The 18,849-nt window shown below is 46.1% G+C and overlaps 1 protein-coding gene across 1 annotated transcript in view; it reads left to right on the top strand.

Annotated features, from left to right (window-relative positions):
• LOC142498892 (vomeronasal type-2 receptor 26-like) overlaps positions 1 to 10,148 on the top strand; it is a 53,903-nt gene extending 43,755 nt beyond the window's left edge. Inside the window, exon 4 of the mRNA XM_075607517.1 lies at positions 9,214 to 10,148. Within this exon, the coding sequence (XP_075463632.1) occupies positions 9,214 to 10,112 (899 nt within the window). The 3' untranslated portion in view covers positions 10,113 to 10,148. The remainder of the gene's footprint in view (positions 1 to 9,213) is intronic.
• The last annotated feature ends 8,701 nt before the right edge of the window (positions 10,149 to 18,849 follow it).

Raw genomic sequence — 18,849 nt, 5'->3', positions numbered from 1 at the left:
TTATGGAGGGTGTCGGACCTCCCAGCCTGGCAGTGCCCCATGATTGGCGCCCCGGAAGGATCTCCAGGGGTTCTGAACCCCCTTCCTTTGCCACCACGGTGCCAAAGGAAATTTCTATTGGGCTCCCCGAAAGCCCGCTTTTTTTTCTCCCCATGTGGGTCTTCCCCCCCCCCTCCCCCTCCAAGCCCTCTCCCCCACTCCCCGATCTTTCTCATCTGTGAGGACCAGGAGGCAGGAAACATGGCCACCCTCCCCCCTTAAGGAACCAAATCACCCCCATCATGGGAAACACACGAGGCCCAGAGCACTCAATTCTGGGAACAATCCCCCCAAATAATGTCGTCAATTAAAATTATCTCCCTTAATGTTAAGGGCCTCAACTCAGTTAAGAAACGCAAATTAGCACTACAGGAACTTAGAAAAACCAAGGGCGATATTATCTGTATTCACGAAACCCACTTTAATTCAAACGACCCCCCTAATACGTTCAAACACGCCTTTCCTCAGGCCTTCTATGCCTCCTCCCCCAATAAAAAAAGAGGAGTTTCTGTACTAATAAAAAACAATGTCCCCTTTGTCCCCGCTAGCATAACTAGAGACCCGGTGGGAAGGTACCTACTCCTACAAGGCTCCCTGTCAGGAACTCCAATCTCTATCATTACTATACTGTATATGCCCCCAACGAAAACCAGGTCCACTTCCTACAGGACCTTCTGGACTCCTTAGACAAATCAGTACTCGCCTCCCTGCTAGTGGTCGGGGACCTTAATATGGTTCTCTCGCCAGACCAAGACAAATCTAATATGCCCACTACCACCCACACAGCCCAGACTCAGAAAAAAGCGAAAACGTTCAGAGAGATTATACATAACTTTTCCCTCACAGACATTTGGAGGGCCCAGCACATAGACCAGAGGGACTACACATTCTTTTCAGCCCCACATCGGTCCTACTCGCGGATCGACTATTTGCTAGGTACCACCAACGTTCTCCAGGCAGCCTCCCACTCCAACATAGGCCCAATTATGTGGTCTGACCATGCCCCTGTCGAATTGACCCTCTCTCTGCCTTTTTTCAAGAGCTCCACGTATAAATGGAAACTTAATGACTCCCTCCTCAATGACCCGCAGGTAGTGGAATCAATTAAGCGAAAATTGGCCTCATTCTTTGAAATAAATAGAGGGTCAGTGTCAGCAGCGTCAACGCTCTGGGAAGCACACAAAGCGACAATCAGAGGAGACCTAATCTCATTAGCATCCCACAAGAAAAAAACGAAGCTAAAATTACAAAAAGCACTTACGGATAAGATACTAGCCCTCGAGCAACAACACAAAAAGGCCCCCTCCAAAAGACTATTTAGAATACTTGACAAAACAAGATCAGAGCTAAAACTATCCCAATTAGAAGAGGTAGAGAGAGCGCTAAAATGGACCAACCAAAGGTTCTACGACAGGGGCAAAATGGCAGACAAACTCCTAGCGTCAAAATTAAGAGGTATTAAGATAAAAGCCCAAATCTCGAGGATCCGCACAAAAAGTGGCCAGATTACCTATGTGGAGAAAGAAATTGCTCAGGAATTTGCGACCTTCTACGAAGATCTTTACAATCTCCACCCCCCCAACCTAGAAAAAGACACCGCAGATATTGCCTCGCAATACCTGGCGTGATGCAATCTACCCTCTCTCACTGAAGAGGAGCTCGCAACCCTGAACCATTAAATCTCGCAGGAGTAACTGGCCCAAGCCATAAGCTCCCTCAAAATAGCCAAAACCCCAGGCCCAGACAGCTTTTCGAATGTCTACTACAAAAAATTCATAGCGTCCCTTTCCCCCTACCTAATTGACATGTTCAACTCCTTCCTAGAAGGAGAACCGATCCCGGGCACAATTTCAGCTGCCAACTTTGCCATTATCCATAAAGAAGGAAGGGACCCGCTTCAATGCGGTAATTACAGACCGATCTCCCTGCTTAACACATACCTTAAACTCTTCAGCAAGATCCTCGCAAACAGATTAAACCCTATTCTCCCCAGACTAATTCATATAGACCAAGTGGGCTTCGTGTCAGGAAGACAGGCCTCTGACAACACCCGTAAAATCATTGATATTATTGACCACGTGCATCACAATAAACTCCTGGCCATAATTCTAAGCCTGGATGCCGAAAAGTCTTTCGATCGGATCAAATGGACCTTTCTCGACCAGACCATGATTAAATTCGGTTTCTCAGGCCCCTTCCTCGAGTTTGTCCGGGCCCTATATCAGAACCCCACCGCATATCTAAAACTCCCAGGAGGACACTCAAACCCAATCCAGATAAGAAATGGAACCAGGCTGGGCTGTCCCCTCTCCCCATTACTTTTCGCAATCTCCATTGAACCGTTAAGATCCCAAATTAGAGCCGAACCCAACATCAAAGGCATATCAATCGCCGATAAAGACTATAAAATATCCCTTTTTGTGGACGACGTTATTCTGACCCTCGCTGACCCACACATCTCCCTCCGTAGTCGACAGAAACTATTAGACCAATTCAGTCAGGTCTCAGACTATAAAATAAACACGGATAAATCCAAAGCGCTCAACCTTTCCCTCCCAGATAACATTTGGAAACTCCTACAGTCATATTATAAGTACAAATGGAATACCTCCCACATAAAATACTTGGGAATAAAAATTACTAGTTCATACAGCTCATTGTACCGAGGTAACTACCCACCCCTATTTGAACAAATCAAAAGAGACCTAGACGCTTGGAACGTATACCAGATCTCCTGGTTTGGCAGAATTGTGTCCGCTAAAATAAATATCCTCCCCCGCCTATTGTATTATTTCCAAACACTCCCAGTCCCAGTTCCACTAGCCGAATTAAGAAACATACAGTCGCATATCCTACGCTTCATATGGAGACAACGCAAACCTAGGGTCCCGAGGTTGTACTCCTGTCCGCAAAGACAAGAGGAGGACTGGGGGTCCCTGACGTAGTTAGATACTATAGAGGAGAAACAACCGCTCATCCAAATACGTGGTGGGTGTAATTGTAAATAAACCAAAGGTGCTCAGAGGGATATGTAACTATAATAACTAGGTAGATCCCAAAGAAGGATCAAAAAAGGTTCCCTCACAGTAGAGCACTCAATGTATAAGGTATAGTGAGCAGACTAACATTGGCCTATCAAATGATATAGTAAATAGGTCCAATGATCCCATCTGAACCAAACTAGCCAGGAAAAACAAAAAAGTTTTATTCAAATATAATCTTAACGTGATGACGTCATAGGTGACGCCATCAGAAGTGGCAGCGTCTAGATGTAGGATAAGCAGAGGAATCTCACCGCCAGGCTTGTATTAACAGCGACCTTTGCTTTGGTGCCTCTGCAGTTAAAATTTTGAACCTAGTAGCACTATATTCAGTGTTTAATTATGCCATAGAGGCCATTACTAAGATCTTTGGGATCTACCTAGTTATTGTAGTTAGATACTACCAAGCGGCTCAGCTGAGGCAAGTAGTGGTTTGGAATAACCCCCGAGCTCCAACTGCTGGCTAGCAATAGAGTCCCACCACGCATCCCCCATCCCCCTCCCGGTATTACTATGGTCCCAGGAGTACAAAGAAAAGAGACCTCAGAAGCTTGAGCTCGGAGCAATGAAATGCACGTGGTCCACTTGGTTCATGAACAGAGAGAAATATGGCCTAACTTCATCCCCCTCCCAACTCATCCCCATGCTCAGAAACCCAGAATTCCCTCCTGGGTGCTCCCAAACCCAGTTCGGTCAATTCCAGGACCTAGACATTAGTATGGTTGCGGATCTGCTGGAGAATGACGAAGCTCTGTCCTTCCAAGAGCTCAAAACTAAATTTACAGCCCCCAATCTCCCCATTTTCAAATTCCTACAGGTAAGGCATTTCCTTGGAGCTCTATCCCCGACCTCGAAATTCCCCCCGCAGACCAGATATGAGTCCCTCTGTTGAATAAGAGAATACCAGAAAGGACTAATTTCTGGAATTTACAAAATAACCGAGACCTCCCTCCCCCCACCCACCCATGCCCACATGCAAAAATGGTGTGCAGACCTCAACACACCAATAGACGTTGAGGACTGGGAGGAAGTTTGGGAAGCAACTTCCAAAACTTCAATTTGTTCCGTCACAAAAGAAAATATCTATAAAATACTATTTCAGTGGTACCTGACCCCGAGCAGACTGAGCCAGATTTTCCCCGGCACAGATGACCTGTGCTGGAGGGGATGTGGTCAAAAGGGTGACATGGCCCATATTTGGTGGTCATGTCCGGAGATCCAGAAGTTCTGGACCAGAGTCCAAAGACTCCTAGATGATACCCTAGGACTGGAGATCCCCCTGGACACCCTGACATACGTGCTGGGAAAACCAATAGAGGACCTCCCAGCCCCCATGACCAGGCTGACCTCCGCCATACTAACGGCGACGAGATGCTCAGTCGCGGCGGCCTGGAAGCAAATAAAGGCCCCATCAAGGAGGACTGTAGTGAACAGGATAAACACGGTTATGAATATGGAAAGACTCACGGCTATGCTGAAACAAAAAATGCCCCAATTTTACAACACTTGGGAACCCTGGCCCGATTCAGGAGCTCCACCCCTGCTACAGGTCCTAGCCAACAACTAAACAACCATAGCCCTGGAAGTATCGGAGAGACCCCCCCTACCTCTTCTAGTCATCACCACCTATCTTCCCACTCTGTGTCCCCCCCTCTTTCTACTATTTAATCAGGAAAAGGATTTATTGGGGCATCTAATTTATCCAACAGTCATGTGCCGATGACTTCTACATTCTCTGTTTTGACCCGACTGTAACAACTGTTTGTATTTTTTCTTTATATATGCCTCCAAGAGAAGGAAAAAAAGATTGTTAAAAAAAAAAAACCGGAACCTTTGTTTGATCCAGTCTCAAAGGAGCTGATCTCTACAGGAGATAATTCAGGGCTGGCTCTGAGAACCATTGCTGGGTATTGTCCCCATCGGCAAGATTCTCATTGGCCAGTTCGAATTTCCCATTCCTTTTAAGCCTTCCCCATGTACAGTCTTCCAAACACTGTCATCACCCCCATAGCAGATTGTCCCATTATAGACGAGCATTCGTTCTGGTATTGGTCCGGACGAAGCATCCATGCGTTGATTTGTTGGCACCTCGTCTTCCATACTTTCCTATGAAGATGGGGAGCCTTTGTAAAGAGCTGTCTTTTTCAGCTCCAGAGACTATTCTGGTCATGGTGCAGTAGGTTTCATTCGAGGTTTGTGCCTAAGATACCAGAGTGAGGATAAGATTTGACAGCCATTTTGTTTTTTCTGATAGATGTTTAATTTAGTAACTTCACCGGTAATCTCAGGAGCCCCTAATTTTCCTTGAGGTGTAAAAAACAAGTATTGATTTTATTTTTTACATTTTTGTTATGTTTTACCAGGAAATAATACATTGAGAGTAACCTCTCGTTTTCAGGTATGTCCTGGGCACAGAGTTATGGTGACAGATACATGGTTACTTTAAATGAACATGAAATGAGGTTATACATTCAATTTACAGACATTTCATGGACAGTTAGAGATAATATGATTATGGCCATATAGAACAGTTACAGACAAGAATAAAATGAGAGACAGCTGAAGTCTTCAAATTTCTTATACTGGAGATGGGTTTGAGAGTATGAGGTAGGTTGTTCCAGACGTCACGTGCACGATAAGAGGAGGAGGAGCAGTCGGATTCCTTTTGAATCTTGGGACCATGAACAGTCTTTTGTAGTCAGATCTCAGGTATAAGTGCTGCGTGTAGTATGGGTCAGGAGTTTGTTCAGATAGGTGGGTATCTTTCCCAGAAAGTATTTGAAGACAGGAAAAATGTTCTTTGCGTAATCTAGTTCTTTGATCATTTTGCAGTGATGTTTGTTGTAATTACATTGTAGTACAAAGGGGAATATTGACAAAACAAGAAAAAACACAAAAGCGCACCAAGATGAGAGATAGATATTGTATTAGCAACAAATAATAAAATTAGTAACTTACATATAAAATTTCTTTAATAATCCCCGATTCTGGTGTCTATCACAGGAGTAGGGCATCACATAGGAAGTATGAAGGGTAATCTCAGTTCTGAGAGATCAGACCCGCGCGCTGGGGCTGTCTCTGTTCACTCTCCTGTCCTCCACGTGTGGTAGCGTGGTGCAGAGTGTAGCACACATGTGCAGGAACCGGGGCCTTCAATAGGTGTCCTTAGGATGCCTGTCCGTTTTTGATAGCATAGAAACGATCGGAAATAAGCAGGAACGGTACACTTGAGTGTGTACTGGTGGTGGGTAGTAAAACCGCCAGCCACAACAGCGCGCGGGTCTGATCTCTCAGAACTGAGATTACCCTTCATACTTCCTATGTGATGCCCTACTCCTGTGATAGACACCAGAATCGGGGATTATTAAAGAAATTTTATATGTAAGTTACTAATTTTATTATTTGTTGCTAATACAATATCTATCTCTCATCTTGGTGCGCTTTTGTGTTTTTTCTTGTTTTGCTGATATTGGTATCACCATCGGGGTTCCGGTGGAGACCACATTTGGAGGTGGGGGAGACACCTCATAAACACAGAAGCAGCAAGAGAACTGAGAGGGACCAACACTCCAAGTTTAAAGAGCCAGAGCGCGGACTGAACTTTTCATTAAAGGGGAATATTGATTTATAGAGGGTGTTTAGTTTAGTAAGGTGAGTTTGGGAAGCTGTATTGTATTGCATGTCTTTATTTATATGTGCCATAAATGTACATAGCGCTACACAGTAGTAATACAGTACATGTTGTAATCATATAAATAACAAATAATATAAATAACAGGTCATGGGAATAAGTGCTTCAGACATAAAAGTAACATTAAGGAAGAGGAGTCCCTGCACCGAGGAGCTTACAATCTAATTGGTAGGGGAAAATAAAGAGACAGTAGGAGGGAATTTTAATAAGTGCGTCTGCGGGGGGCCAAGCTTTATGTATCATGTGTCTAGGATTATCCAGTGCTATTCATATGCTTCTTTATGCAAATGTGTCTTAAGGAGGGTCTTAAAGGTGGATAGAGAGGGTGCTAGTCAGGTATTGAGGGGAAGGGCATTCCAGAGGTGCGGGGCAGAAAGTGAGAAAGGTTTAAGGCGGGAGAGAGTTTTAGATACAGAGGGGGTAGATGTTCCTATAAAGTATACCTAGTTGGGCATATGTTTTGGATGTCCGAGTATAAATATGATATATGTCAAGCCAAATTCCCAGATACTTAAAACTAGTGATAGGGGCAAGAATGGTGTTAGAGTTTTTTCTGATCTGTAGGTCTGTCGTTGGAAGCTTTAGAAATGTAGCCTTAGTCCCAAATACCATCGATACAGTTTTGTCTGTATTTAAAAACCGTTTTCTTTTAGAAAATCCAGAATTAATGTATTGAAAAATTAGATTGAATTACGTGCCCAAGGTCAGTGAGGCAAGGGCTGTGTGCATATAAGATTGTGTCATTTGCAAACATGTGCATTGAAGTTCCCTTACAAATTGTAGATAAATCATTAATGAAGACTGAAAAGAGTAGGGACCCCAGAACAAAGCCTTGCAGGACCCCATAGGTGATATTATAGTGGCTGCAGTTAGAGCCTGAAATAGACATAAATTTGGATCCATCCAATAAGTATGAGTGAAACCAATTTAAAGCATGCTCCCCTATTCCAGAGTACTGAAGCGTTTAACACGATAACATGATCAACGGTATCAAAAGCCTTTGCAAAATCTAGGAATATGGTACAAGTTACAGTAGTTGTCCCAGTTCCATTCCACGCTGAATCTCATTGCAAACTTTTAAGAGGGTAATTACCATGGAGTGGTTTAGGCGAAAGCCAGACTGGAGTTGGCTAAGGAAATTTGTGTTGGTATAGTAATCACTTAATTGGGAGTGGACACATTTTTCCATTACTTTGAATAGTATTGGGAGAAGGGAGATTGGTCTTTAGTTATAGACACTGTTTACGTCCTACTTTTGAAGATTGGGACAACTCTAGAGTTTTTCAGGTCTATGGGATATGGCCTGAAGTCAAAATAGAGTTGACGATGTAGGTATGCTGTATGGCAATGGCTGGGGCACTGTCATAGGAACTTTGATTGCAGTAGGTCAGGTCCACATTAACTGGTTAATTTTAATACTGTGAGCACCTGTGAAATCTCATCTTCAAATACGGTACTCTGACAAATTGAAAATTGTAAGCACTGTAGCGAAGGGGATTATGGGGGTTCTCCCAGGTTGAACTTTATGATTGTAGTTGGGGTGTGCTTTGATATTAAAGAAGTAGCACACCCCACAAAGTATTCATTGAATGCATTTGCAATATCAGGGGGATTTGTCAGAGTAGAGTTATCATTTATGATATTAGATGGTTGTTGATTGTTAGAAGGCTGGAATATATTGTTGATGACCTTCCAGAAGTTTCCTGCGTTTGGTGACGTTTGCTAAAGATTGTCAGAGTAATATTGCGCTTTTGTAAGTCTTGTTTGCCTTGTGGATGTATTCCATAGACATCTGTAGTTATTTCAATCCTTAGTGGTGCAATTTACTTTGTATCTTTTCCACATCGCATCCCAAAAATGGTAACGTGCAAAAAGATCAGATGTAACACACTGAAGGTTGGCCCCCTGTACTCTTATTCTGCGTAGTGGGGCATGGGTAGCACAGATTTTCATGAAATCTGTTTGGAGATAAACAAATGCAGACTCAGGGTCAGGTATCAGGTTGATTCTGTAGGAGAAACTGATCCTTTAACTCTTTCATGCCTGAAGTTAGAAATAGAAAAGAAGGACTGAATCAAAATCTTAGAATGACAAAGCATAAAACTGACAATACTGTAATTGCCCTATCAATCACAGATAACAACTGTTTTGGCAATTCCTGGGTTAGAGGAGTATAACTATTAGGGTAACTGCATATAAATAAATATGTTGTTCAATCACGCTATACACACCATACTTCATGGACCAGTCATAAAACTTTCAGATGTATTCATAATGAACAAAGAATCGTATAAGTATTCAATGGCATATGTGTCTTAACTCTATGATTTCATATTTGGTGGGAATGTCTCTTCTGTAAGTTACTAGAAATGTGTTAAATAATGTTGTGAATTTGTACTGAATACACTTTTCACTAAAGGAATTGTGCTTTTCCATTTTTAGATATGAGTACCTGTGTCAAATGCCCAGCAACTCAGTGGCCAAATAGTAACAGAGACGATTGCATTGATAAAGAAAACATTTATTTGTCCTATGAAGATCCCCTGGGTACATCTCTGGCTTTGATATCTGTTCTGTTCTTTCTTCTCACCACTTTAGTTATGGGAATATTCATCAAATACCAAAACACTCCCATTGTGAAAGCCAACAACAGAGACCTCAGCTACATTCTACTTCTCTCTCTCAAGATGTGCTTCCTCTGTAACCTGATATTCATTGGTCACCCCCTCCAAGTGACCTGTATTCTGCGACAAACAGTGTTTGGGGTCACCTTCTCCATTTCTGTCTCTTCCATTCTAGCCAAAACTGTGACTGTAATCATTGCCTTTAATGTCACCAGGCCAGACAGCAAGTTCAGGGGCTGGATGGGATCCATAGTGTCTAACTCTATCGTCCTCTTCTGTTCTCTGATTCAAGTTCTAATATGTGCTGTTTGGCTGGGAAGCTCCCCTCCTTTCCCATATTATAACATGGAAGATCAGATTGGGAAGATATTACTTACATGTAATGAAGGGTCACTGATTGGATTCTATTGTGTACTTGGATACATGGGATTTCTGGCCTTTATTAGTTTCATTGTTGCTTTCTTAGCCAGAAACTTGCCTGATAGTTTTAATGAAGCCCTGTTTATCACATTCAGCATGTTGGTGTTCTGCAGTGTCTGGATCTCCTTCATCCCAGCCTATATGAGCAGCAAGGGCAGATACACAGTAGCTGTAGAGATATTTGCCATCCTGGCTTCCAGTGCTGGGTTACTGGGTTGTATATTTATTCCTAAATGTTACATTATACTTCTCAGGCCTGAAATGAACACTAGAGCCTATCTAACCCAGAAAAAGTAGGCTGACAGGAGAACCACAACTGCTATTAACAGACTGTGAAGGTGATTCTTGAATATTTTGAAATGAAGAATATAGTCTCTTCTGTATCTAAATAATAAAACTGACTTTGTTTTTTATCACTGAATGTTTAACATGTCTATGTACAGTAGCTAAGGTTGCCAGGTGGCTTCTCCAAAAATACTGGACACAATGATAAAAGTTGCGACACACACACACACACACACACGTGGATTTACAATTTTGCTGTCCATAGGCCCATACCTTTTTGCCAACCCTAAACTGGAATCCGCACGTTCAGCACACACAAGATACAGTAACCCCCCACCCCGCAAGTACACATATAACGACACCCACCTGCAGCACACACAAAATGGAACACACCTGCAGCAAACACAAAATGCCCCCCCCCCCCCCCCGCAGCAGAGACAATGGCACAGCTACTGCAGCACACACAAAATGCTCCTCCCTGCAGCACACGCAATGGCACAATGGCACCGGAACTTGCAGTACACACAAGATGGTACCCCCCCCTGCAGCCCACACAAAATGCCCCTACTCCCTGCAGGACACACAAAACAGAATCCCTCCCCCAATGGAAGCCCCCACCAGACATACAATTCCCCCCACACGAATCATAATCCCCTCACACACTCAATACGGTATTCTCCCCCCCACCCCCCATAGACACACAAAATGGAATCCCCCCAAACGAAAACCACCACCACACATACAATCCCCCCCACAGACCCCCCACCCCCCACACACAATACGGAATTTACCCCCCCCCACAGCCAAAAAAACGGAAGACCCCCTCCCACATACACAAAACATAATCCCACACACAAAACGGAATCCCACACACAAACACACAAAATATTACGCTGCTGCTCTGTTGGGTCTGTGCACACAAATCTCACCACACAAGCCCGTAGGAAGCCTCTGATGCCCCCCACACTGGTCCCGTGCACATCGGGCTTAGCTTCCGGTATGAACCGGCAGGAGAGGCAGCAACTAGACGCCACTTTCCATTGAAGTCTGACCAGAGACTTTATGCAATAATATTTAAAAAAAATGTTTTATTCATTTTATCTCTGTTACCTTTGGCATCAGCGTCAAGTTGCCCTGGCAACAGGATGCCTTATGGCGCTGAGGCATCATGTGACAGCCCATTGTCGTTGCAACATGGCGTTTCGTTGTCATGGCAACACGGAGCCATTTAACGTTGTGCAGCCATGTTCACTGGATTTGCAGGGAGAGATGCCGCTGCCAGACGTATATTTTCCAGATAAACCCATATCCGAGAGATACATGGTCGAAACACCTTGTCTCTGGGTCAAACCCGGAGTGGTGGCAACCCTGTGCCCAGGAGAGAATTCCCTTTGCAGTGGTACAGTAACACCGACACACAGTACATGTACATGACACAGGGACACAGGGACACCCCCCATCCACTCCCCACTCACCTTAGTGGAGGTCCGTACTGTTCTCTGATGCTCGGTTGCTTTCTGCTTTCTCCCTGCCGCCCTCCACACATAAGAAACTGCAGAGCATGTGCAAAAATAATTGAAACGTTTTTGTAGCGCTGTGCAGTTGCTTATAAGTAGTTTCCGCCCATGAAGACGTCATCTCCAATCCAGGCTTGTGGGAGGCAATGAGCCCGAAGACCGTGACATCATCATATAGAAGCAGGGAAAATTTGTAACCCCATCATTTTTGCAGCCTAGTGGGCCTAATAGCATATCGACCACTGCTCACACCTGTCTCCACTCCATGCTGTTTCCTCCTTTCCTTGTCAACAATCCTAGGATTCCTAGGATTCTGACACTTCCTCCTGGTTGGCTGCATTACCAAGCAACAGCCAATCAAGATAGAGGAATCTGCCCAGCCTCCTAGCAACAGCCCTGCTCAGGGAAATCCTGCAGCCCCCCAAACCGGTGAGGTCACTATGTACAGAGAAGTAATACTGGACACATACATGTTCAGTGTCACAGGAGATCAGTACTTTTAACACATTTACCTTCCGGGATCAAATCACTAGGCAGGAAAAGGTAGTGGAATAAAATGAGGTTTATTCTGGTGAAACCAGCAGACACACAATTATACACAAAATACAGTAGAATACACACTTAACTGGGGCATGGGGTCAGTCTAGTCTCAACTAGGTGCAGAGCGCCAGCTTTGGAAGGCTTACTCTGTCCGCTACATGTCCAGAAACTTCAAGGTACCCTCCTCGGGGAAGATATCTGGCTATACCAGGTAATGCGAGCAAGGCAAAAGCTGGAACTTGGCCGCAAACTCAGAACTTGGTCTCAGTTAGGCAGGTTTTCCGGCAACTCCGTGCCGAGTGCTTTACAATTTGAAGCATAGCACGTTTAAAAAGCCCACCAGAGCCTCACCGACACAAACTCCAAGAAGTCTGGTTCTCTGATTGGCCAGTCCCCTTACATAGACCTCCCTGTTCTATATTCAAAATGGAGAAGTGGCTGGCAACCAATCAGAGCACGGATCGTAGCTTTACCAGCCAATCAAAGCTGAGGGATCGTCTGGCTGTATGCATCTTAGGAGGAGGTGTGTCAAGAGTTCGGCAAGCGGACAATTCAAACTGGCCAATGGGAATAATGCCTACCAGCAACGGATTTCCAAAGGCAGCCCCATACTGCCCACTGGATAGGCTCCACCGAGTTTGGGCGATCAAAGTGTCACCCTTCAGGGGTTCCTTGTTCCCAGACCCGGTACTCCACCCTGCCCTGCTAACCAAATGTTCTGAAACCTCTTGACTTCCCTTCTCCTCCTTGATCCCCGATCTCTATGCAGACATCCTGGCTACCTCACGGATTACCAGGACTGTCTGTATAGACATAGATGAATACACAATTTAAAATTTAAATTTTTACTCTAACCTGGGCTCAGGACTCCAACTGTTATATTAACAATTACGGGCTGAACATACAGTACTAAAGGGAAGATATTAAGGGGACAATATGCAGACGTGTACTTGCGAACCAGATGCAGTCTACGGGTAAAATGGGGGGACAACTGGTAATTTTTCCCCCCGACCATGTACATATGTTTTAAGCACATTTCCACCCAAATATCCACCCTTAAACTCCCACTCCCAAAATCCCAGGTTTATAGCACAACAGGAAAGTCTATAACACACACTGTGTCCCTGGTTTATTGTGCTTCTATGCTACCGGGGACCCACGGTTTTCAGGGGGAGGGACTCCTCTTCCTTAATGTCTAAAGCACTTATTCCCATGATCTGTTATTTATATTATCTGTTATTTATTGGATTACCACATGTATTACTGCTGTGAAGCGCTATGTACATTAATGGCGCTATATAAATAAAGACATACAATACAATACAATACAGGGGTAACCAGTCGGGCTTCACGTTTATTATGAAGACTGGCTACCCCTACTGTCACACCTCCCCCCTTAAGATGAAGGCTCTGGGCAATTACCACATCAGGTGGCTTCCCAAGCCTGCATGTCCTGGTGGCTCTTTGGTCACTCGGTATGTCCATATTGCCATGCCCACAGCCCTTCTTGTGCTGGATAGTAAAGTCAAACTCCTGCAGGGCAAAAGACAAAAAAACAAGCGCAAAACGCAAAAAGTGAAGTATATCAAAACATATTTAGTGTTTAAAAAACGGTAAGTATTCCTTGTACATCAAAAAGATAGAACATAAGCATTTCGTGTAACATTACACAAGTTACCACACAGCTGACAACAGGATAAACGATGGAAGGGGATGCCTCAGGTAAGTGAACCTCCGCACTCTCCAGATGTCGTTTGCTCTGTGGTTGCGGTTAATCACCAGCATAAAGGTCGTCTCCAGGTCACTTCCGTCGTAGCCTCCGTGATGGTGAAGGGAAGTCTTTGCTCCAAATAGGCACACTATGTGTGCGTTAAGACCGAGTCTCTCAGTCCATTCAGGAGTATATCGATCCTGGCAGGACACAATGGCATGTTGGCGTCTGCGCCTAGTAGTCCGTCAGCTGACAGTGACGTTACTCTTTGCGCATACGTGTGACGTCACACAGGGGGCGTACCTCCGACGGGAGACACCCGAGCGGTATAGCTTAGGTGCAAGGTGACACGAAGTGAAGCTTAGTAACTATCAAACTGTTTAGAGATAAATAGACATTGTTACCCAACAATCACACTGGGTAAAGCAATAATACTGTTGCATAACCCCACCAGGCATTGTTTTGGAGCACCCTATTAGGGAATTCCCTTTCTCTGCTAAATAGACATAAAAGGTACCAATAAAAGCAATAATCCTACGCGTTTCGTAGCTAGATGCTTCTTCCTGCAGGGCAAGGCTCCAGCGGAGCAATTTTCAATTCTCCCCCGACACCCGCTGTAACCAACTCAGGCGGTTGTGATCTGTGAAAACAGTGAAGACTCATCCATAGACGTAGGGTTGGAGCTTCTTTAATGCCCAGACAATGGCCAATCATTCTTTTTCGATTGTGGAATAAGCCACCTCCCGAGGCAGCAGCTTGCAGCTGGGGTAGATGACCAGGTTTTCTCCCTGTCCTCACCTACCTGGCTCAGGACAGCCTGATGCCATAGTCCGAGGCATCGGTTTGCACCAGGAACCGCTTGCTGTAATCGGGAGCTGCCATAATGGAGCACTTGCAAAGCGGGCTTCAGAGCCAGAAATCCCTCCCCACACACGTAAGACAGGCTACCAGAACCAAGAGTTTTTTCTGAGTCAAGTAAGTCAGGTTTTTTGCCAGGGTGCTATACTGGATCACAAACTTTCTATAGTAGGCGACGGTACCTACAAATGCCATCACTTGCTTTTTGGTATGGGGAACTGGCCAGTTAACAATTGCCTCCACTTTAGCAGGTTTAGGTTTGAGGTACCCCCCTTCCACCCGGTGACCGAGGTACAATACCTCCGCCATGCCGACCAGGCACTTGAGTGTTAACCTGGCTTCCCTGATCCTCACTAGCACCACCGCTCCATGCTCTAGATGTGCCCCCCAAGTATTACTAAACACAGCTATATCATCCAGATATGCCCTTGCAAAACCTTGTATCCCTTCCAGTAAGCGATTTACCAGACGCTGGAAGGTAGCCGGGGCATTCTTCATCTCGAATGGCATAACTGAGAACTCATGTAAGCCACTCGGGGTAATGAAAGCTGACTTCTCCTGCTCCTCCTGGGTAAGGGATCTGCCAGTACCCCCGAGACAGATCCATGGTAGTCAGATACCTTGCCCCGGCAAGCTTATCTAAGAGCTCATCCAATGCGGTGCATGGGATAGGCATTTGATGTTCTAAGCATTGAGCTGCCAGTTGTCCACACAGAACTGAGTGGTCCCATCCTTGTTGGGCACTTGGACTACCGGTGAAGCCTAAGGACTTTGAGACCAATCTATTTCCCCTTGGGATAGCATCTCTTCTACCTCCCCTCTCTATGCTCCGCTTCACCTCTGCTAAAACCCTGTAAGCATTTTTATGGAGAGGTCTGTGATCCCCGGTGTGGACTGGGTGACTGGTAAGATGGGTCCTGTCCAGCTTATCCGTGAATAGGACCTGGTACTCCTTTAGCATAGCTCTCGCTTGCTCCGGCTAGGGAGCTTCGAGCTGGGGACTTATCTCTTCCTGCTCTACTGTGCTCCCCTGTTGAGCTTCCCCCAGGAGATCGGGCAGAGCTTGGCTTTGCCGGATCCCCCAATGGTACTACAGATAGCCAGCACAGCCGGCTCACTTGTGTGATATTCCTTCAGAATATTTTTATGATAAGTCCTATGCCTATTTGTTACTGGATCGAAGTTCACTACATTGTTACACTCATTAATCCACCAGTATAATGTATGCAGGCCATTTCAGGCAGCTAGCAATTTTATTCTGCCGAGTGGGCTTCAGAACAAGCACTTGCTGCCCTGGGATGAATTCTCTGCTACAGGCACTTTTATCATACCAATGCTTCTGCTTGGCCTGAGCTGCATGGAGGTTAGCCTGTGCTAACCCCATAAGTCTCTCTAGCCGGTCTCTGAGCTCTACCACATATTGGAGCACAGAAGCATCAGTATTGGTAGTTTCCCCTTCCCATCCCTCATGGAACAGGTCAAACAGTCCCCGGACATGGCGCCCATACAGAAGCTCAAAAGGGGAAAAGCCGGTAGACTCTTGCGGTACCTCTCGGTATGCAAATAGCAAGTACTCTAGACGACAAGCTTCCCTATCTCCCTTTTCAACTTCTACAAATGCTCACAGCATTTGCTTCAATGTCCCATTGAACCGCTCACACAGTCCATTCATTTGGGGGTGGTAAGGGGCAGGGCAGAAGGGCTTTCACCCCGCATGTAGCCCAGAGACACTGGAACAGTTCAGACATGAACTGCGTCCCCTTATCGGGTAGGATCTCACTTGGGAAACCTACCCTAGTAAAAAATCTCTGTCAGAACTTCTGCCACTTTTCATGCCTCGATGGAGGACAGTGCCACAGCCTCAGGGTACCTGGTTGCAAAATCAACCACCGTGAGGATGCAGCGCTTCAATTATCGACTAGATATCAGAAGCGAACCCACTATATTTACAGCTACCCTCGGGAAGGGCTCGTTAATGATCGGTAGCGGTCTCAGGGGGACCTTCGCATTGTCACCCGAATTGATTACCCACTGGCAAGCATCACAGGTGCGGCAGAACACTGATATTTCCTGAGATGCCCCCGGCCATAATTCCAGAAATCCGTAGTCGGGCACTGGTGCAGGTGACCCCCATATGCCCCGCTAGTGGGATGGAATGGGTAACCTTCAGTAACTGCTGCCTATACTTCCTGGGTACAACTAGCTGTCTCCTATATGTCCACACTCAGACCGGAGCTTCAGCGGCTTCATCTCTGTAGAAGAGCCCATGGTGCCAGAGGAATCATTCCGACCGCTCTCTGTGGCAGAATAGTACGCCCACAGTCTAAATCGGATTTAAAAATACAGCTTCCTTGAACCGCTTACTGAGCTCTGGTAGCCCGCCCTCAGTCACTAAGTCGAGGGAAACGTTGGAAGGTATGTCAAGGCACTGTAAGGACTCGGTCTGGCTTACCTGCCTTGTCTCCTCGGGACCCCCAGATACGCTGGCTCCAAAAGCTGGAGAGCGATGATCTACTCAGTGGGCAGAGGTACCAAAGGCTCCTCTGCCTGGGCAACCGCCTGACTTTGGCTCCTTGTAACTACATCACAGGAGCATCTTCTGCATATAAAGTGCCCCGGGTCATTGCCGAACAAGATATCGGTGTCCAATCCAGGTAACACACAGACATCCCTCACCCCTCGACCGGCACCCCAGTCGAAGAACAATCAGGCAACTTGTAGAGACCTGGTCGAACTATCCGACATTCTCACCTGCAATCCCGTCTCTGGGAGCAGGTGCTCTGGCTGTCCTTATCAGATCGCACAAGAGTTTTACCGTAGCACGGTGTCCATCAGACGGCCACCTGCCAATCTCCTATGGTCACCGGGCACAAGTGCCTCTACCACACATTGTTGACCTGCAGCCCGACTGCTGAAATAAGATGCCCGTCTGCGTCCTCCGCCTCTCTGCCGGTTGCCACTGTAGGGATCGCCGCCTGGGTACCTGCTGCACGGCTGCCTGTTGCTCTGCTGTTGGTGCCAATCCCACATAGGCAATTGGTTTAGCTGCTGGGGTACGTTGCCCCAGATTGGGGTTGCTGGTACGGTGAAGGTTGGGGCAATCTAGCTGCAGATGCCCGGTCCGGTTGCATTGTTAGCACTGACGGTCATGCACAATTTCTGCCCTCTCCATTGCAGGTGTCTTTGTCCTCCACGTTGGGGTAACGGAGGACGGATCAGCAGCTTTGGTGCCCGGACTGCGGGCACCACAGCAGGGAGTAGGATTCTCTTCCTACACTGTGGCTTGGATGTCACAAATTCATCTGCCATCATGGCAGCCCCGTGAAAGTCACCGAGTTTATGATCTATTACCCACTCACCGACATCGGGCATACACTTCTGGTAGAACTGCTCTCAGATAAGTAGATCCAACATCTCTCTGTGTATATGGGTTTTGCACACCTATACCCACCGGGAACTCATTGGCTAGCCGGGAGATAAACTCTACATGAGTATCCAGTCCCCTTACATAGACCTCGCTGTCTTATGTTCAACATGGAGAAGGAGCTGGCGACCATCAGAGAATGGATCGTAATGGCAACAGCCATCTGAGCCGGGGACTCGTCTTGCTGTCCCCGTCAGATGAGGGGGCGTGTCGAGGAGGCTTAGAAATCCGGCAAGTGGGAGATTCGAACTGGCCAATAGGAACTGTGCCGACCGGCAATTGATTCCCCTTGCTAGCCCCATACCTCCCGCTGGGTAGGCTCCCCCGAGTCTGGGAGAACAAAGAGTCTCCCCCGCGGGGAGCATTTGTCTCCAAACCCAGTACTCCGCCCTTCACCGCTCACCAAATGTCTTGACACCTCTCGACTTCCCTTCTCTTTGATCCCATATCTCTATGCAGACATCCTGGCTACTTATCGGATTACCAGGACTGTCTGTATAGAGATGAACATACATTTTAAAAGTACATATTTTTTCCTCTAACCTGGGCTTGGGAATAAAATTGTTAAACTAATCATGGGGCGGGAAAATACAATATTTTAAGGGGAAAATATAACAGGGACAACATGCATACGCGTACCCGCAGACCAGACGGAGTTGGCAGGTAAAATGGGGGGACAACCAGTATCTTTGCCCCCCA

The sequence above is a fragment of the Ascaphus truei genome, chromosome 7 (genome assembly GCF_040206685.1).
Source record: "Ascaphus truei isolate aAscTru1 chromosome 7, aAscTru1.hap1, whole genome shotgun sequence".
NCBI lineage: Eukaryota > Metazoa > Chordata > Amphibia > Anura > Ascaphidae > Ascaphus > Ascaphus truei.
The sequence above is the reverse complement of the archived record's forward strand: the minus strand, read 5'-3'. Positions and strand labels throughout refer to the sequence as shown.